Below are 22,317 nucleotides of genomic sequence, written 5' to 3' on the forward strand. Positions count from 1 at the left end.
AAGTGTTTTTGTTTCAATTTCAATAACGTTTTGCTGACCTGGTCGGAGAGAATAGAGTTATTATGTCACTAAGTGTGGGGGGCGAAGCTGACGATCTATATTCATTCTCAAGTGCTGAAAGCTTAACAGAAATTTCCGACATTTCTTTCATTCTGTCCTTTTTCAATTTGGCCTCGTAAGCAATAATATGGCCACATACAACAGCTTTAAGGGCTTCCCACAAAGTGGAGTCGCTTACATCAGGAGTGTCGTTCTCAGCCAAGTATGCTGTGATTGAGTTCAAAATTTGTAGTCGGAATTGTTCATCATTAAGTAAGAGAAGGTTGAATCGCCAGCTGTATGTGGGCCTAGCCATTTTCATATCAAGTTTAAATTCTACGGGGCTATGGTCTGATATCAAAATGTTGTGATACTTGGTGGAAATTATGTCCGAGGACAGCTTGGCATCTATTAGAAAGTAGTCGATTCTTGTATAAGATTTATGCAGCTGTGAAAAAAAGAATAATCTCTACCAGACGGGTGCTGCTGCCTCCAAATATCAACCAGGTTCAATGACCCCATCAGATGATTAAGGACTATGGTGGAATTAGACGGGGAAATGGGGTGCGTAGAACTTCTGTTGGTGAAACAGTCTAAATATAGTTTTAAAATCTCCAACAGTGATTAGGTGGGTGGTCGATAGATCAGGAATAAGATTAAAAACTTTTCTAAAAAATCCAGGGTCGTCAAAATTGGGTGCTTATATATTCAAGAAGGTGACATGCCGTGATAAAACATTGCCTGTTACTATAAGATAACGACCATTCGGGTTAGAGATGGTCGAGACATGAACAAACGGGACATTCCTGCGAATTAATATGGCGGCGACTCTGGCTTTGGACGAAAAGGTGGACTGAAATACCTGAGATACCCAGCTACATTTTAACCTCCGCTGTTGTGTGCTTAATATGCGTTTCTTGTAAAAAGATTATATCCCCAGATAAGGATTTCAAGTGCTAGAAACCCTTTTCTCTTTTCAGATTGGACCCTAAGCCTTTCACATTCCAGCTGAGTAGGGTTAGGCTGCCGCCTTGTGGCGAGTCTGTGTAACCTGTTGCAGCCATAGAGAAACATTATTCAAACATTAGGGGACGCATCCTCATCAATAATAATACTGTCGGTGCATGAGCAGAGAGAGCAGAAACTCGAACAGAGAAAAACACATAACAAACCCTTCCCCCGCTCACTTCCCCAAACGAAGTAAAGCGCAAATTCCCTCATAAACACTGAGAAACAGCTAAACACAGCAATGAAATAACACCAACGTTACCTCTGTAGAAGAGAGTGGCTGGTTACGTAGTATACCTTATCGGTGTAGTGAAGAAGCTCTGTCCACCCTCACATCCGTAACACTCACACGGCCAGTTCAAGTTGAGCAAAGCGGGGGATCACAGCCCCCCCCCCCGGTATTGGCGAGAATGCGAGTCCCGGTGATTCAACATGGAGACCCACTGGCAGTGGTGCTAGACGCCATGCTGTCTATGAAAGCTTCGGCATCTGCGGGTTTCTGGAATATTTGCTGTTCGTTTCTATGGGTGATGATCAGTCTCGCAGGGAAAAGGAGGCCGTGTTTTATCCCTGCATCTCTCAGCTTCCTCTTCGCGCCGTCAAAGGCTCGGCGTTGTTTGGCTAATTCAGGCGGGAAGTCTGGGTACACGTTGATCCGAGCTCCGTCAAAGGCTCGGCGTTGCTCGGCTACTTCAGGCGGGAAGTCTGGGTACACGTTGATCCGAGCTCCGTTAAAGGACAGAGGAGATAGTCGGCGGGCAGCAAGCTTCAGCATCTTCTCCTTCTCCGGAAAGTGGCGGATTTTGGCGATCATGGTGCGCGGTCTTGCGGGCGATGGTTGCATGCCTATGCGGCGTGCCCGGTCCACTTTCAGTCCACCGGGGAAGTTCTGCACTCCCAGGAGTTTAGGTAAGAACCCCGCATCGAACTCCGTTGGGTTGCCGCCCTCAGCTTTCTCTGGTAGACCAGTGGTTCTGGTGTTGGAGCGTCTGGAACGGCCTTCTAGCTCAATCCGCTTCCTCTTCGTGGCTTTGCTGGTTTCAGTCAGCTCATCACACCGCTTCTCCAGGGCTGCGGCACGGGTCTCGTAGTCGGTAGCACACTCCTGCAAGTCAGCAATGCGAGCCGAGTGGTCGGTTAGTGAAGTTTGGACTGCATTTAGTTTAGTGTCCAGCGTATTGAACCTCACCTTCATGTCCCCGTCTAGTTTCTGGCTAGCGGTTAAGATGCTAGCCAGGGTAGGCTGAGGGCTCGTGATGTCGCCGGTAGTGCTGGGGTTGCTAGCCATTTCGGTTAAGCTGCTAGCATCGCTGTCGGCGTCAGAAGTGGCTTTGTCCTCCTCTTCGGGAGACAATTTTTGGTTTGTTGTCTTATTCTTATTGTTATGTCGTCTCTTGGTCATATTATTTGTGGTGTGAGTGTGTTTTATTCTAAATTTTTTAGTGAAGGTTGTGGAGCTTCCCTAAAACGCAGCTACTCCATGCGGTGTTCGGCCACGCCCCCATAAAACGGGTTTTTCAAAGGTTTTGAATCACTACAACCACGAGAGGTCCTTGATCATACAGTCATAACTGTGCACCAAGTCTTCAGATGGTTCAGAATGCTGCTGCTAGAATCCTAACTAAATCTAGGAAATTTGACCATATTACACCAATTCTTGCCTCCCTTCATTGGCTTCCTATCCATGTTAGATCAGAATACAAGGTGCTTCTCCTAGACGGGCTTGCCCCATCTTACCTGTCTGATCTCCTTAAACCTTACATTCCATCTTGAGCTCTTCGCTTTCAAAATACAGGGCTCCTGTGTGACCCAAAGTTAAGAGGAAGTCAGCTGGTGGCAGGGCCTTTTCCTATCGGGCTCCATTGTTGTGGAATAACCTGCCTGCTGCCATCAGACAATCAGAGTTTGTTGAGTCTTTAAATCCAAACTTAAGACTCATCTTTTTGCCTTAGCTTACAATTAGTTGTCTTTAAGTTAAGTGCTTCACAACCTGTACTGCATGGCGGGTTGGTTTCTGTCTCAATGAATTTACCAACCACTGTTCTGCCGACCAGATTATAGAGTATAGATTATATAGTATAGATTATAGCGCATAGATTATGACTAATTGATGACTTAATTGATTATGACTAACGACTATTGCAAACTGTTCTCTTCCCTCACATGTCTTTTCTCTCTCTCTGAATGAAGTCTTCGCCTTCTCTTTTTCTGTGTGTGAATGGTGTCATGTGAGTCTCCCTTGTGTGCACGTGCAGTCGGTCCTCTTCCCAGGTCTCTGTGGTGATGGTGGTCACCACCTGGATGCTGCTTGGCATCCCCTACATCACATTTTCTTTTTATATATCTTATAAATCCATATAATTTTTATTATCCTGTTTCAATGTTATATCTTTCTCTCACTAAGATATGTGACTTTTTTTTTTACATGGTGATGCTGGTCGCGTGGCTTGGGTCCTGGACTGTTATGGTGGTGTCTGGACACTGCTTGGCATCCTGCTCATCATATTCTTCATACATTTTATAAGTCCATTATAATTCTGTTATCCTTTTTCAATGTTGTATTGTGTAAATTGTGTAAACACAATATACATTCCACGCTGTCCGTCTTGGGACAGAGATCCTCCTCTGTTGCTCTCGCTGAGGTTTCTTCCTATTTTTTCTCCCTGTTAAAAGTTTTTTTTAGGGAGTTGTTCCTTAACCGATGCGAGGGTCTAAGGACAGGATGTTGTGTTCCTGTAAAGCCCACTGAGGAAAATTTGTAATTTGTGATATTGGGCTATACAAATAAGACTGACTTGATTTGACCTAATAAAAATGTTTCGATCTGTGCATGTGTAGCCTCCTTGGCAGACCCTCGTGCCCGGTGGAGACAATTACTCTATCAGGAAAGACACAGGGAGAAAGACAGAGAGAGAAAGGAAGGGGAAACCATAGTTTCTTCATCTCCTTCTATTAACAGTTTTAAAGTCTTAAAACTTAAATTGGTAATCACCATCCATGGAATGCTACCTGTGTTTCACCTGCAAAGGAAGTGGCATTGGAAACAAATGGAAAAAACCTCTGGTATGTCTCCAAGGATCCCGCTCTTATCAGTTACACTACAGGGAATTACATCATGGCCTCACCTTGCGGGCCCCGGGGGGAGTGGGGTTGAAGATCTTGGCCTGCATATCAGAGGGTAGGTTGGCATAAATGGGCAGCACCAAAAGCTCGGAGATCTTTGATCCCAGGCGCCTGCATCTCTCCTGAAGCAGTTCACAGCATGCTTCAATCTCCTCCTGCAGAACACACACACACACACTTTAGTATAGATATTTGGACTGAATTTGAAGGAAATAATCCCACAAAGGTCCATCAAGAAGGGGCTATTCTAATTTGCCAGTACAGACTGAATTGTATATTGGTCCTACTGCATTTATGGGGACTGTGGCAGAGAAGAAAGCCTCTAACTGGAGCATCACTGATGGCTCCAGTAGAGCTGCTCAGTGGATCTTTTTTTTTTTGTGGATCCCCCCCCCCCCCAATTGTACCTTGCCAATCACCCCACTCTCTGAGCCTTCCCAGTTGCTGCTCCACCCCCTCTGCTGATCCGGGGAGGGCTGCAGACTACCACATGCCTCCTCCGATACATGTGGAGTTGCCAGCCACTTCTTTTCACCTGACAGTGAGGAGTTTCACCAGGGGCATGTAGCGCAAGGGAGGATCACGCTGTTCCCCCCAGTTACCCCCCTCCCCGAACAGGCGCCCCGACTGACCAGAGGAGGCATTAGTGCAGCGACCATGACACATGCCCACATCCAGCTTCCCACCTGCAGACATGGCCAATTGTGTCTTTAGGGATGCCCGACCAAGCTGGAAGTAACACTGGGATTCGACCCGGCGAGCCCCATGTTGGTAGGCAACAGAATAGACCGCTACGCTACCCAGATTCCCTCACTGGAGCTTTTTAACTGTGAATATTTTACACTAGAGTTGGGTCAGTTTTCAGTTTACCGGTCCAGTTTGGTGTACGAGCTTGAACCGATTTGATTTTTCGCAAGCCGACTGAACCGGCATTTGTCAGTATGAGTCATTCTGGCAAATCAACAAGTAGCCTACTACATCAGCAACCCGTGCCGACGGCATCATGGCACTAAACCCAACTTGTATGACAATGTGATTAACACATGGACTAACGGAGGCACTAGTGTCTGACAGACCGCGCGCAATTTATCAAGTTGAGTTGAACCGGTACCATGCAGTGGAAAACTGCATTAGTGTCGAGGGAGCCCAAGCCGGGATCAAATTTCAGTAGAGGTGGGGGAAGATGCGCATGGCACACGGTGTGCTATGCACTTTGTTTGGGGGTGATAAGTAGGGATGGGTACTGAAACCCGGTATTAAACGGGCATGGTGCTGAATTATTAAAGACTGTAGTATTGATAAGCCCCGATGTTGGAAAAATTAAGAAAATACATTTCCTATTTATTTAGGCTACATAAACGTTATCTGGCCTCACCAACTCCGTTTCTAATTTGCAACAACGTTGTCTATGATGCCTTATCGCTATTATCGCTATTCCCAATCCAGAAGAGAGACAGCTCTCTCAGAGCCTGTTGTATGTGTGAGCCGAGGGGCGGGGCCAGCTCTCTGCCTCGCTCCCTCAGACACGAGGGGCGGGGCCAGCTCTCTGCCTCGCTCCCTCAGGACGTGAGGGGAGGAGCCAGCTCTCTGCCTCACTCCCTCAGACGCGAGGGGCGGGGCCAGCTCTCTGCCTCGCTCCCTCAGGACGTGAGGGGAGGAGCCAGCTCTCTGCCTCGCTCCCTCAGACGCGAGGGGCGGGGCCAGCTCTCTGCCTCGCTCCCTCAGACGCGAGGGGCGGGGCCAGCTCTCTGCCTCGCTCCCTCAGGACGTGAGGGGAGGAGCCAGCTCTCTGCCTCGCTCCCTCAGACACGAGGGGCGGGGCCAGCTCTCTGCCTCGCTCCCTCAAGACGTGAAGAGAGGAGCCAGCTCTCTGCCTCGCTCCCTCAGACACGAGGGGCGGGGCCAGCTCTCTGCCTTGCTCCGTCAGGACGTGAAGGGAGCAGCCAGCTCTCTGCCTCGCTCCCTCAGGACGCGAGGGGCGGAGGCATCTCTGCCTCGCTCCCTCAGGACGTGAGGGGAGGAGCCAGCTCTCTGCCTCGCTCCCTCAGACACGAGGGGCGGGGCCAGCTCTCTGCCTTGCTCCGTCAGGACGTGAAGGGAGCAGCCAGCTCTCTGCCTCGCTCCCTCAGGACGCGAGGGGCGGAGGCATCTCTGCCTCGCTCCCTCAGGACGTGAGGGGAGGAGCCAGCTCTCTGCCTCGCTCCCTCAGACACGAGGGGCGGGGCCAGCTCTCTGCCTTGCTCCGTCAGGACGTGAAGGGAGCAGCCAGCTCTCTGCCTCGCTCCCTCAGGACGCGAGGGGCGGAGGCATCTCTGCCTCGCTCCCTCAGGACGTGAGGGGAGGAGCCAGCTCTCTGCCTCGCTCCCTCAGACACGAGGGGCGGGGCCAGCTCTCTGCCTTGCTCCGTCAGGACGTGAAGGGAGCAGCCAGCTCTCTGCCTCGCTCCCTCAGGACGCGAGGGGCGGAGGCATCTCTGCCTCGCTCCCTCAGGACGTGAGGGGAGGAGCCAGATCTCTGCCTCGCTCCCTCAGGACGTGAGGGGAGGAGCCAGCTCTCTGCCTCGCTCCCTCAGACACGAGGGGCGGGGCCAGCTCTCTGCCTTGCTCCGTCAGGACGTGAAGGGAGCAGCCAGCTCTCTGCCTCGCTCCCTCAGGACGCGAGGGGCGGAGGCATCTCTGCCTCGCTCCCTCAGGACGTGAGGGGAGGAGCCAGATCTCTGCCTCGCTCCCTCAGGACGTGAGGGGAGGAGCCAGCTCTCTGCCTCGCTCCCTCAGACACGAGGGGCGGGGCCAGCTCTCTGCCTTGCTCTGTCAGGACGTGAAGGGAGGAGCCAGCTCTCTGCCTCGCTCCCTCAGGACGCGAGGGGCGGAGGCATCTCTGCCTCGCTCCCTCAGACGCGAGGAGCAGGGCCAGCTCTCTACCTTGCTCCCTCAGATGCAAGGGGCGGGGCCAGCTCTCTGCCTCGCTCCCTCAGACATGCGCACACACTTTTCATTTATTATTCTGATGTTCAGAAGAACAGGCAAGCTGAATGGCTGTTGAGAGAAATAAAAACATGACGTGTGAGTGGGTCGCTACAGTCTCATTCAGTGTCATTATGTTCCACTGAAGAGCGGCGACTGCTGAGTCAAGTGCGACACCTAGTGGTAAAATTCGGTATACTGGTTGGATCCAGTGTGGCATAATAAACTGGTTTGAACATTTTTAACCCTATCTGACACAGAACCCACATGCTAGGAAGTCACTGGACATACACATCAGGTATGTCCAAAGTTATCTGGATTCCCATTCAAATACTGAGTAAGATGTGGTCTTGGTTGTTCAAAGAACTAGGATACACTAAAATGCCTTGAAACCGCTAGATCCCTTGAAAGTTGGCCAGAACTAAATATGTTTGAGCACTTTTAATAGCATGGTCCAATCATAGCAAAACAGAAAATAATGAAATACATTATAAAATGAGAAGGCATTTCACACTACACATCAATGCTTAATACCACACTTAAACATTGCTGCTGCACATGTGCAGTACGCGTGCATTGTGGAACAGTGACTAATGCAGTGTTTCTCAATCCAGTCCTCAAGGAACCCCTATCCTGCAGATTTTCATTGTAACCCTGCATAGGTAGCCCTGCTTGTACTTACTCGACCAATCATCTCGCAGCACTTAATTATGCAAGGTGTGCAACATCTGACAAAATTCATTGCTGATTGGTTGAATAACTACAAACAGGTACCTATTCAGGGTTGCAAAGAAAATATGCAGTATAGGGGTTCCTTGAGGACAGGGTTGAGAAACACTGGACTAATGACTTCTCTGTTAATTTTTTTCTGTGAGGTCACAAAGTCAAACAAGCAGACATCATCTGTATGATGTTGCTGACTGATGTGTTACTCTGCTGTCTACAGGACTGAAGACTGAGCATTTAGTCAGTCTCACTGAAACTGAAAGCATTTAGTGTCCAAATACTTTAACTGTCTGGAAGCCAGTAAAAAGCACCTGTCCGGTGAGGAAGACAAGGATGTCTCCAGGGGGCTGGGTGACATGGATTTGTAGCACGGACACCACACACGCCTCCAGGTAGTCTGCCTCTGGAGCCTGGCCAATGGAGATGAGAGGTGCAACAACAGATTGAATGATTACAGATTAGATTTTGCATGAGGAATCAGGAAAAAGTCTCACTACCCCCTAGCAGGCAACCCCCCCCCAAAAAAAACAAAACAAAAACAAAACAATTCAGAAGTCTCCATCATTATATAAGTACTACAGCAGCAACAGTAAAAACTCTCCATCATTATATAAGTAATACAGCAGTAACAGTAAAAACTCTCCATCATTATATAAGTACTACAGCAGCAACAGTAAAAACTCTCCATCATTATATAAGTAATACAGCAGTAACAGTAAAAACTCTCCATCATTATATAAGTACTACAGCAGCAACAGTAAAAACTCTCCATCATTATATAAGTAATACAGCAGTAACAGTAAAAACTCTCCATCATTATATAAGTAATACAGCAGTAACAGTAAAAACTCTCCATCATTATATAAGTACTACAGCAGCAACAGTAAAAACTCTCCATCATTATATAAGTACTACAGCAGCAACAGTAAAAACTCTCCATCATTATATAAGTAATACAGCAGCAACAGTAAAAACTCCAGTTTCAGTAAAAAAAATAACCTTAATCTGATTTTAGAAAAACATTATCAGCAGTTTTTCCCACAGCGCTGTGCAACTGCCACCATGGGCTAGGCACCACAAACCAGTCACTCACTCACTCATTCACTGACGCAAACTGTGGTCACTCACTCACTCACTCACTGACACAAACTGTGGTCACTCACTCACTCACTCACTCACTCACTCACTCACTCACTCACTCATTGCCACAAACATTGTGGTCACTCACTCACTCACTGATGCAAACTGTGGTCACTCACTCACTGACACAAACTGTGGTCACTCACTCACTCACTCACTGATGCAAACTGTCGTCACTCACTCACTGATGCAAACTGTGGTCACTCACTCACTCACTGACACAAACTGTGGTCACTCACTCACTCACTGACAAACTGTGGTCACTCACTCACTCACTGACACACACTGGTCACTTACTCACTGACACAAACTGTGGTCACTCACTCACTCACTGACACAAACTGTGGTCACTCACTCACTCACTCAATCACTGACACAAACTGTGGTCACTCACTCACTCACTCACTGACACAAACTGTGGTCACTCACTCACTCACTCACTCACTCACTGACACAAACTGTGGTCACTCACTCACTGACGCAAACTGTGTTCACTCACTCACTGATGCAAACTGTGGTCACTCACTCACTGATGCAAACTGTGGTCACTCACTCACTGACACAAACTGTGGTCACTCACTCACTCACTGTGGTCACTTACTCACTGACACAAACTGTGGTCACTCACTCACTGTGGTCACTTACACAAACTGTGGTCACTCACTCAATGACACAAACTGTGGTCACTCACTCACTCACTCACTCACTGACACAAACTGTGGTCACTCACTCACTCACTCACTCACTGACACAAACTGTGGTCACTCACTCACTCACTCACTGACACAAACTGTGGTCACTCACTCACTGACACAAACTGTGGTCACTCACTCACTGACACAAACTGTGGTCACTCACTCACTGACACAAACTGTGGTCACTCACTCACTCACTCACTCACTGATGCAAACTGTGGTCACTCACTCACTCCCTGACACAAACTGTGGTCACTCACTCACTCACTGATGCACACTGTGGTCACTCACTCACTGACACAAACTGTGGTCACTCACTCACTCACTCACTGATGCAAACTGTGGTCACTCACTCACTCCCTGACACAAACTGTGGTCACTCACTCACTCACTGATGCAAACTGTGGTCACTCACTCACTGACACAAACTGTGGTCACTCACTCAATCACTCACTGACGCAAACATTGTGGTCACTCACTCACTGATGCAAACTGTGGTCACTCACTCCCTGACACAAACTGTGGTCACTCACTCACTCACTCACTGATGCAAACTGTGGTCACTCACTCACTCCCTGACACAAACTGTGGTCACTCACTGATGCAAACTGTGGTCACTCACTCACTGACACAAACTGTGGTCACTCACTCACTCACTCACTGATGCAAACTGTGGTCACTCACTCACTCCCTGACACAAACTGTGGTCACTCACTCACTCACTGATGCAAACTGTGGTCACTCACTCACTGACACAAACTGTGGTCACTCACTCAATCACTCACTGATGCAAACTGTGGTCACTCACTCACTGACACAAACTGTGGTCACTCACTCAATCACTCACTGACGCAAACATTGTGGTCACTCACTCACTCACTGACACAAACTGTGGTCACTCACTCACTGAGACAAACTGTGGTCACTCACTCACTCACTCACTGATGCAAACTGTGGTCACTCACTCACTCACTCACTGACACAAACTGTGGTCACTCACTCACTCACTCACTCACTGATGCAAACTGTGGTCACTCACTCACTCACTCACTGACACAAACTGTGGTCACTCACTCAGTCACTCACTGATGCAAACTGTGGTCACTCAATCCGTGTACCTTGGTCTCAATCAATTTGCTATTCTGTAACGAAAATCAGAAAATGAAAAACGGGGCTTTTTTAAAAAAATGGTTTTGTCCTTCAATTTGAAAAAATGGATATCAAAGCATTTTCTGGTGCAAAATAGAATTTAAAGAGAAAGAAACTGTTTTTTTATTTTATTCTATTGATAAGAAACCCCCTGTACAGGGTTAAACCCTTCAACATGATTAACAGCAGCTACAACATTGACAGTTCAGTGATATGTAGGCTTTGTCCAGGCGATGGAAACTAAGCACAGAATGGTCCGAACACAACAAGTGCAAGACTACATTGGTCTGCCTACAATATGCAGCGTAATCTCTCCTGACAGGTTATCAGACTTCATAGTAGCCTACCCACGCCCACGCCATTTCTTAAACTCCAAACCTTTCCAAATTCAATATGAATTGGCTGCAAAATGATCACACATCCTCTGTTAATATATCACATACACTATGGCGGCACGGTGGCCCTGTGGTCAGCACTGTGGCCTCACAGCAAGAAGGTCCTGGGTTCGAACCCCAGGCTGTCCCAGGTCCTTTCTGTGTGGAGTTTGCATCTTCTCCCCGTGTCTGCGTGGGTTTCCTCCCACCATCAAAAAGACATGCATGTTAGGGTGCCCTTGAGCAAGGCAATGGAAGGAAGAACTGGAGTTGGTCCCCAGGTGCTGCAGCTGCCCCCTGCTCCTGTACTATAGGATGGTTACACGCAGAGAACACACTTTGTTGTAACCTGTACAGTGACTAAATAAAGTGGCTTTAGCCTTTGGCTTTAACCATTAATCTATCAACACGGTAGCCTAATCCTGTGGCCAAGTGACTAATCAAAGCTTTATGGCACTTGCACCTACAACAGCACATATCAGGGACTCTCTACGTATTATAAAAGTTGATGGCGTTGTGTTGTTGGCTTGAAATTCCACAAGAGTTTTTTTCCACTGTTGCACTAACAGAAGTGTGGAATAGATCTGGCAATGCACAGTCCATTAATGATTATCTGATTGAAAATATCCCTACTAATAAAAGCTGCTAACGATAATTATCCTCTCGGTGGAAGAACTTCCCGGTCACAAGAAATAAAAACCTTGTAGGCAGAACATGGTTTTGGAAATGTTACTGAATATAACAAATGTCCTTACATGGCCGCAGGTTGTGTTAACAGCCAATAGTTGCCTACAACAGCTTAATCACCCTACGATCATAGTTAATTAAATCTCATCAGACATAGGCTGTCAAACTGGAAAGATTAAACCATTAAAAATATAAATCCCTGGCTATAGACTAAGGCAAACGGCAAACAGAGCAGAGAAGAGTGCTTGGCTCTCGCTTGTCAGGCATTTCCAGAGTGCGCACTGAAATGCCCAAGCCACTGAGTGCTGTCAGTCACCAGCGTTTCTACTGCAGTCTGCATCACCTTTAGTCATCTTGACAGTGGAAAATAAATGCTCATACATAGCAGTGAAGGCATCGAAGGGGAAATGTCATTGCGAGGATATTAGGCATGACCTTCAGAGCCTTTCCATGAGCTGTAAGAACCAGCTAGATGGTCAGCTTTTGCTTCATGGCCTCTCCATCCATTTCTGTGGCACAAGGCGCACACAAAGGCGACGTTGTGTGAGCTTGATGTCTGCCTGTGCAGCATCTCCTTCCTAACTTGCATCTTGTCTTGATTTAGCTACTGAAGGAGAGTGGATCCATTTTCTGATACAAGTTTTACAACTACATGGATGCAGTCAGAGTCCTCATGGCATAACCTGTCTTAACTAGACTGTTATTATCTGGGTTGTATTATCTAAACAGTGATATAAAGAAGAGATTTTCTCGAAGCAAAATAATTACACTTGATTAATAAACGTGACACCGGTTCAGTCTGTGTGTGTGGCAAGCATTAAGGTGGGGGAGTGCAATGCACACTTCGGTGCCGACAAAGTCAAGGAGGAATACCAGAAGAGTGCTCCAGTTATTCATATGCAAGGCTCAGTGTTTTCATTTTCACCGAAAAATACCCAGATTTTTTAAAAGGAGCAGATTGGTTTAAACCGATTTTCACCTGGATTTTATGTTTCCACGGATCCAAAAGTTGTTCCTGTTCGTGTGAGGTTATGTAACAGCGTCCTCTTGTGGCGAAATTTGGCATGCTGGATGGCTTTGAAAAATAAAAACCAAAAACGCTGAGCCTTGTTCATATGATCAATTTGATAAATATGAATGCATCTCATTAAGATCACGGGCAATATCAAGCAACACGGTAGCCTAATCCTGTGACCCGGGTCGGGTCCTCCGGGAATGTGCTGACCAGCTGGCTGAGTCTTCTCAACTATATTTAACCTCTCACTGTCCCAATCCATTGTCCCGGCATGCTTTAAGACCACCTCTATCATTCCTGTCTCCAAGAAACCAACATCCACATGTCTGAATGACTACCGACCCATAGTACTCACCCCCATTGCCATGAAGTGCTTTGAGAGACTGGTTCTGGCTCACATCAAAAACATTATTCCCCCCACATTCGACCCACATCAGTTCGCCTACCATCCCAAAAGGTCTACTGAGGATGCCATTGCCACTGCCCTGCACTTTGCTCTGACCCACCTTGAACTTAACAACACATACATCCGGATGCTGTTTATAGATTATAGCTCTGCCTTCAACACTATCCTCCCTGCCAAAACCAAACTCCTCTCCCTTGGCCTCAACCCCTCCCTTTGTAACTGGACCCTGGACTTCCTGACCAACAGACCTCAGTCTGTTAGGTTAGGTGACCACGCCTCCTCCACCCTGACCCTCAGCACAGGTGCCCCTCAAGGCTGTGTTCTGAGCCCCCTCCTTTTCTCCCTCTTTACCCACGACTGCCTGCCAACTCACCCTTCAAATGTTATAGTGTTATAGTTAAGTTTGCAGATGACACGACAGTCATTGGCCGTATCACCAACAATGATGAGGCGGCCTACAGGGACGAGATTCAGCACCTCATGGTGTACTACCAACAATCTTGTCCTTAATGTGCAGAAGACGAAGGAGCTGATTGTGGACTTCAGGAGGTCTAGAAGCTGCAGCCACTCCCCCATACACATCAATGGGGTTGAAGCGGAGCGTGTTTCCTAGCTTTCAATTCCTTGGAGTCCACATCAGCGAGGAACTTTACTGGACATTAGACACCCAGGCCCTTGTGAAAAAGGCCCAACAACGCCTGCATTTCCTGAGGAGGCTGAGGAGCGTCCGTCTATCCCCCAAAATTCTCACCAACTTCTACCACTGCACCATAGAGAGCATCCTGACCATCTGCATCTCGGTGTGGTACGGCAACTGCACCTCAGTAGACCAGGAAGCTCTGCAGCGGGTCGTCAAGGCGGCCCAGCATATCACCGGTACCCGGCTCCCAGCCAAAAAAGACATTTATCACTACGCTGCCTTCGAAGGGGTCTGAGCATCAGCAGAGATCCCACCCACCTCAACCATGGACTGTTTTCCCCCCCCTGTGCTCTGGGAGGCGCTACAGGAGCCTCAGAGCCCGCACTAGCAGGCTAAAAAACAGCTTCTTTCCACAAGCTGTTGCCCACCTGAACCTGGCTACCCACTGAATGTCTGTAGATATTTTTAAATATTTTGTACTCTGGCTCTTTTTTAACTTATTTTTAGCTTTTGGTCTTCAGGTGTGTATATCTTATACTGTGTTTGTTGTGTTTGTCTGTGTCTGTCTTGCACTGTTTGGTGAAGCCACAGCCCTCATTTCATTTTTAACATGTGCCTGCACATTGTTTTTAATGACAATACATTGAATTGAATTGAATTGAATTGAATAGCAGGTCTCCATCAGTCTATGACCCAGATAATCTACCCACCATACCTTCAACTGCGTTCAGTTGAAAATTATGAATTGTTATAATTTGTTCATTGTTAGCTACTATAGAAATAAACATTCCACTAGATGCAGCCGGATGGTGTGCGTTAGCTTGCTTTCACACTGACAAAAGCGGATGGCACTGGACTGATGCTTTCCATAGTGTCTTAGTATATTAATTGTTGACTAAATCCCATACCACAAGATACCTGGTCACTTTCGAGTTTGTTAGTGGTGAGTACTGTATGACAGCTGTGCCAGTTCACCAGACTGATAATACGTATATAATGTGATGTTTTATTGATCCCCATGGAGAACAAAGCAAGAAGCCACAAGAGGCTGTGGCTTACAGTCATTTTACAACAGCTAAGCTAAGGGGTATTGTGAGGCATGATGAGTCATCTTGGAAGTCATTGTCGACAACTTGTCCTCTTCTCGACAGTTTGACACTAAATCATTGTTGACAACTTGTCCACTTCTCGACAGTTTGACACTAGAGGACAATCTTTTAACACTCACCACAGAACCTCGGCCAACTCCTTGAAGTGACAAATTGCGTGCAGTATGTTTATGTGTCAAACCACTTTCAAAACACGTCAATTATCAGAGAAGAGTAGAGCTCCAGCGCAGCCATACTTTTCTACAGGAGCCAGGATGTTTGGATTTTGCTGCGGGATTTAAAATGTACGTACTCCCTTTTTTCTCCCCAATTGTACCTGGCCAATTACCCCACTCTTCCGAGCCGTCCCCCTCTGCTGATCCGGGGAGGGCTACAGACTACCACATGCCTCCCATACATGTGGAGTCTCCAGCTGCTTGTTTTCACCTGACAGTGAGGAGTTTCACCAGGGGGATGTAGCGCGTGGGAGGATCACGCTATTCCCCCCAGTTTCCCCTCCCTCTGATATGTAGTGATACATGTGATACATGATATGTATGTATATTTCCCCGACCGACCAGAGGAGGCGCTAGTGCAGCGACCAGGACACATACCCACATCCGGCTTCCCACCCCGCAGACATGGCCAATTGTGTCTGTAGGGACGCCCGACCAAGTCAGAGGTAACACCTGGATTCGATCTGGCGATCCCCGCATTGATAGGCAACGGAATAGACCACTATGCTAGCCGGATGCCCCAAAATGTACTTCTAAGTTATTCAATGATGCACAGGCTTTAAAATGTACTTCCGGTTCACCTTCGGATGAGATAATTTAAAATCACCCCAATTTTGTATTTTGTAGTAATGGAGATTGGATTTTTCACGTTTGACTCACTATATGAAAACCCATACATAAAATTATTTTTTGATGACAAAATTAAATGGAAAATGGCTATTTCTGATTTAAAAAAATTTCTACAAAGACTGATAATTAAAAAAGCTAAATTTTTAATTTTCTGATTTTCATTTCAGGAAAGGAAATCGATTGAGACAACAGTGCATGAATTCCATTCACTTATGGATGATCTGAGAGGGACACTTGGTAGGGATGTTTACATAAATTGTGGTCACTCACTAACGGACAGAAATTGTGGTCACTCACTCATGGGCGACCTGAGAGGGACACTAAGTACATTTCAAAATTCCTTGAAATACAAATAATCTAAATAAAATGGAAGGAGTCTCTGCCTGTCTATCTATATGTCCTACAATTTTCTCAGCAACCGTTCATCCGATCAACTTCACACTTGGCAGTGTACCGTGGGTCTGGACAATTTTGTGATTGTTTTCATCATTTTCATACCTTTTACATCATCTGCAAATAACTAAAAAATAAAATAAAAAAAAGAAGAACAAAAATAAATTAAAAAAACAAACAAAATTCCAGCCTCAACAGACCTTTAAAGCTGCTGTAGGAAACTTCCTTTTAACAGTTTTATCTTATTTGGTGATATTCCCATTATATCCTCACAGGTATACATCAAGTAAATGTCCTGTGAAAAAATCCGGTCTGTCTGGCTGCTTCTGATGCTGTATTCTGATTAACAAAAATCCATTCAGTCTGAATGAAACAACCAGGCAACACTAACGACAGTCCCTAACTCAATGCCAATCATGTTGTATGCACATGTACAACAGCCCGCTACTTGGGAAATAGGGATCTTTATAAATTCTTGACCTCTAAGTAAAAGTGCTTCACGATAACAATGTTGGAGTAACTAAAAGATTTGCTGAAAAAGTATTTTTTTACATGGACAGATTAACAACTGCGTTGTATTTTACTGTCTTCATGGTACTAACACAGATCTTAGACAGCGGAAGTCACACAAGGTGCCGTCAGTACATTGGAAATAGTGATCTTTCGAAATACTTCACCATAAGTAAAACAGTGCTTCACAACAACAATGTTGGTGTAACTATTTGAAGAATTTTTTTTACGCATGTACAATATCAACAACACCACAAATTTTGCCAGTTATGGTGGGAAAACTTGTGCACGTGTATGAGGATGGTTTGGAGGGAGGGGTACTAGGAGGGAAGCAGAGTGGGGGGTGGAGGTGAGGTTGACTTATTGGGGGGAGGGGGTGTTATATCAAAATTGCTCACCTCTCCAAAGTTACCTACAGCTGCTTTAAGACTAAGTGGCACTTTTGTAAAAAGAGAGCAGATATCATTTCTGGAACCAGTCTGACCATTATTGGATGTCCTCAGTGCATGCTGAATCATACCTTAGTGTAGTAAATATCAACTGGGAACCTCCTGCCAGGAATCCGGAAGACGGGCGCATCATCAAAGAAACATGAGAAGCGCTCCGTGTCCAGAGTGGCACTGGCCACCAGCACCTTCAGATCTGGTCTGAACCGGGCTATGTCCTTAATTAGACCAAAGAGGATGTCTGTGTGGAGCGTGCGTTCATGGGCCTCGTCTATGATGATCACACTGGAGAGAGACAGAGAGGCGGAGAGAGAGTGAGAGGAAAAGGGAAAAGTTAAGCATCAGTCACAATATACTGCACTGTTAGAAGAATGATGCTGAGGTTAATGCCATTTCTATTAAATGTTACTGAAAGACTCCTCATCCAAGATGTGAAATGAATGACGGTGTCCTGCTGGAAAGAAGGTGGGATGATGTGGCATTACGCATACGAAATAGATAGTGATTGTACACAAAACGGCTTGTGTTCTATTATAAGAGGTGTCTGAAATTCAGATTTGACCAGAAATGTAAAGCGGTTTTGAGTGGCTGTTGCAGCTAGAAAAGCGCTATATAAAATGCAACTTGATTGATTGATGATAAATTCTTCTATATTTTCTCTTCTACGATGATCAAATATGAAGAAGAAGGCAAAGGAGTCAAAGTTAAATGGGGCCACACAACATACCGGGATGTTGACCAAGACATTATTCCACACCAAGACAATATCTATTCCTTATGGATAGAAAGCTTTGCTGCCTAAAATTGATGAAAACAATAAAGAGATAATTCTAAAATCATAGACACATAACTTTGTAAATGATAATAAAAGGGTTTCAAATGACTCTTGAACTAGTTAACAGTGGTATTATATTTCAGAAGTGACTTCATCAGGAGAAAGGGTTGACAGTGCACGTGACATTCCTTAACAGAAAACCTTTCAAGTGTCGAATGATATCAGTGTCCTTATCACAGTGATAAGTCATTCATCAAAATAAAAACTGATCTTTACCATGTAGTGAGGAGGGCTGTAGCCACAAAAACTAAAGCCAGGAAAAGGAATATTGGAAAGCGGTAACTTTAATTATAAACAAATAAGTTATAATAAACCCCTAAAATCTCAAAAAAGGATAAGCAAGTATGTAACTGATCAGACAGACATGATCAGACACAGTTAAACACCAGCTGACTGTGGGAAGGTGGGCAGTATCACCTGTAGCTGGCCAGGTCAGGCTCGGTGAGAAACTCTCTCAGGAGCATGCCGTCCGTCATGTACTTCAGCGCCGTCCTTTCTGATGTACAGTCCTCAAAACGGATGCTGTAGCCAACCTGAGTGAGACAAAAAAAAAAAAAAAAAAAAACAACACTCAACCACTGATTCTGCTGTTTGTTTTCAAACCAAATCAAAGAAATACACATTTTAAGTGCATTTCACACCGAAGTGTCACAGTTAACATATATAGAATAACAGAAACACAGAAAAATACAGAAAACAAGTGTTGGGGTTGCAAGACTTCCACAAAAGCTTAAAGCGCAAATAAAGAACTTAAACAAGTGAACAGTACAGACAACAGAACAAAACACTGACAGCAACAAAAACAGTACAACTAAGTTAAGCAACTCTGCCTCAAACAATATCTGAACCATACTTGTTTGATATGAACACACAAGACTGAGAAGTGATTGTATGAAGGCACGCCAAACTCACCTCATTCCCCAGCTTTACGCCCATCTCCTCCGCCACTCGGGCTGCCACGGACATGGCTGCCACTCTGCGAGGCTGCGTACACCCAATCTTCATGCCACCTTTTGTGTAGCCCTGATAGGATGAAGAACAAAGTAACAGCTCTACAAGTCTTAAATTACACCCATCATTTAACAGCTAGTCCACAGACAACAGTCAAGGACATGAAGCATTTTCAGATGTCTTCGGCCACCTCAATGAAGACATGACAATGTTCATGGTCTGACTGAAGTGTGAGTTTAAAAAAATACAATTTGGGTCGCAACGGGGCCAATTTGATACCAGTTCTTGGTTGGTCAGAATCAAAATACCTGTAAGCTTCTGAACAAATAGTGGCATGACTGGGATTGACCCCTTTAGAGCCTACATAATGGTCACGTCAGCTGGAGGCAAAACAAAGCTAGAAGCGGTAACGTTAAATACGAATCACATCCTCAGGCAAGTGTATATCATCTAGCTAACGTTAGCCAACATGTCTTCATGCTGTGTTTTTGGGTGCCAGAATCGAAGCAGTAATAAACTAAACTTGAAGTTTTATCGCATACCAGCTACCACTCCCAGTCAAAAAGATCGGAGACAACTGTGGTTAAATGCGATAAGACGAAAGGATTGGACTGAGGAGAGCATCAAAAATGCTCGTGTTTGTAGTGCATACTTCATATCAGCTCTGTAAGGTAACGTTAAACAATACTTTTGTCTGTTGTAGGTATGGATATTTGCCTCCAGCTAAGCTCCGCCCACAGAAAGACGTCACTATGTTTACTAACAGAAAAGGGGTCTATAGCACTCCCTTAATTCAATTTACAGCATTTCATTTCTAGCGTGGGTGGCCCTGGGAGTGCTTGTGCCATGATCCACTATGCTACACAAGAACACATTTCACTCACATCCTCCATGAGATACTGTGGGATCTGTGTGGTCTTTCCAGAGCCCGTCTCCCCCTCAATGACCAGGATCTGGTGCTCATGGATGGCAGCCAGGAGGTCTTCTCTGTAGGGGAAGACTGGCAGACTGCGCCTCACCTCCTGAATCGACTGTTTCTTGAGCTCCGCCTGTGAAAGGGCCCTGGCTTCTTGCTCCTGAGGGGGTAGAAGGTAAATCCCTTTTTTTTTACATTAAAATTACATTTAGTTTGTTAGGTATTTATCTTGAGTTACTAACGCAGCACAAGTAACGGTGACATCTGCACCTATTTGAAAGTGACCACTTTAACTTTATCTAAAATGCCACTGCCGAAATGTTCTTTAATTGCCAACAACTGGATATCATTTGCTCAGAAAGATTACATCTAATCTATATCTGGCTACCTGCCTAGCTATCTATCATGTAATCTAATATCAATGGTGCCAAGTGAAACCAATCCCACCCCAGTGGAATATACTCATTCAACTTAAAAAACTGTCCAACTGCCAAAGCAGGTGACAGGATTAGAGGCCCTACCATCATTAGGCAAAGCTAACTCATAATAGTAGGGCTGCCCCCAAATAGTAGACCAAACTTTAGTCAATGAGAAGAGTCTCAGTCTCAAACTGAATGAAACGCTTAAAAAAATCAAACCTTTAGATATGAAACGTATGAAGGCTTTTAATTTGAAACAAAGGAAGTGTCAACACTCAGTCAGGGTCAGACACTCACATGTATGCGGCTGATACGGGATCCTGGGATTTGTCAAATTGCAGTGAAAAGCACTGATAAAGTGATAAATCCTGGCGGGCCAAGATGGCGACATGAGCAGCTGGACCTTTTCTCGCTGAGGACCGATTTGGGTTTTTCTCACAAAAGTAAGATCAATTACAGTTGTGCCTCATAAACATGTTTAATGTTTAATATTTAATTATACTTTCATGTTTCGGAAACAAGTCAGCTTGCTTTCTGTGCTCAATTCCCTGACAAGAAAACTTACGACAAAAGAAGGGCAGTAACCAGAGTCCTATATTAACTAACTAGCAATTAGCTAACTAGCAACTGCTCGAGGAGCATAATTATGTTGGCCAACGGTTGAAGCTCAGAAAATGGAAATCGAGCCTGCTAAAGAAAAGAGAACAATCAGTGAGACCCTGTCGTATTCTAGAAAAACTAAAAATGGGAACGGATGTGAATCTTGCCCAAATACGCCATCCAAAGAACCTAAAAAAAGGCAACGTCTTAATTCCACCCAAGCAGCTAGTAAGGCGGATGAACCTACCCTGGCTGAGGTGTAGGAGAATTTTGTAGCGAATTCTAAGGGGCAGCCGGGAACCACCGCAGCCAGGACACGAACCCGGATCTCCCGCACCACCGGCGACAACGTTAACAAGTTGACTAAAGGATCCGACCCGTTATCCAAGGGCTAGCAAGGGTATTCATCCATGATCGTTACACTGCCCCCCTCCTTCGGGAAGTGCGTCCCCGCACTTCAGCATACCAGCTCCCTCATGGCTCTGGGCGCACATGCTTCCGATGTCCTCACAGTCTCACCATCCCACTTCTGACATCAATGTAGTGAATTCTGGGGGCAGCCGGGGAACCGTCACAGCCGGGATGCGGACCCGTGTCTCCAGCACTATAGGTGACTACGTTAACCAGTCGACTAAAGGGTCTGACCCGTTAGCCAAGGGCTAGCAAGTCTATTTATCCGTGCACGTTACACTACTCCCCTCCTTCAGGAAGCGCGTCCCCGTGCTTCAGCATACCAATCAACGAAAGGGTGGATCAAATTAAAGACATGGTGAAAGAGAACTCAATCAAAATCGAAAACCTTAGCGAAGCACTCAACTCAATCCGCACAGAGATGATGGATCTGAACAAAGAAAATGAAAATCTGAAAAGTCAAAGTGAAGGAATGAAGAAAAGAACCGTGGAATTGGAGAATAAGGTGAACGATCAAGAAAAACACAGTTGCAGATGGTGTCTTCGTCTGAACAGAGTTTCCGAGTGCATCACTGAGAACAACGAGGCAAGAGTGAAAGAGATATGCAAGGCGGTGGTTCCTGAGGCTGATCGCAATGCTGTGGCAGGTGCGCTGGATGTTGTACATTGACTTGGGCAACTCAAGTCAGGAGAGGGAAAGAACGTAAAACCGCGACCAGTGATCATAAGATTAATCTCTAGAACGGCGAGAGATCTGACATGGAGGCATGCGAAAGAGAGCGAATATCCGAAGAGAAATGGTTTGCGCTTCAAGGAGGATCTAATAACATTTGACAAGGATGCACAGAGTGGGCTCTGGCAAGCGGTGGAAAAGGCAAGGAAAGAGGGAAAGAAGGCATATTTCAGCGACGCAAGAC

General features: G+C 45.9%; 1 protein-coding gene across 3 annotated transcripts in view; it reads right to left on the reverse strand.

The window, feature by feature from the left end:
- The window catches only part of dhx16 (DEAH (Asp-Glu-Ala-His) box polypeptide 16), a 56,215-nt gene that overhangs the window by 16,464 nt on the left and 17,434 nt on the right, over positions 1–22,317 (reverse strand). For all 3 annotated transcript variants that reach the window (XM_056287111.1, XM_056287110.1, XM_056287112.1), the window contains exons 8-13: positions 19,939–20,130; positions 19,016–19,126; positions 18,521–18,636; positions 17,343–17,553; positions 8,171–8,269; positions 4,173–4,325 (exon numbers count right to left, since the gene is read on the reverse strand). In XM_056287111.1, coding sequence (XP_056143086.1) covers positions 4,173–4,325; positions 8,171–8,269; positions 17,343–17,553; positions 18,521–18,636; positions 19,016–19,126; positions 19,939–20,130 — 882 coding nt within the window. The remainder of the gene's footprint in view (positions 1–4,172; positions 4,326–8,170; positions 8,270–17,342; positions 17,554–18,520; positions 18,637–19,015; positions 19,127–19,938; positions 20,131–22,317) is intronic.

Source organism: Lampris incognitus, chromosome 9 (assembly GCF_029633865.1).
Source record: "Lampris incognitus isolate fLamInc1 chromosome 9, fLamInc1.hap2, whole genome shotgun sequence".
Classification (NCBI taxonomy): Eukaryota; Metazoa; Chordata; class Actinopteri; order Lampriformes; family Lampridae; genus Lampris; species Lampris incognitus.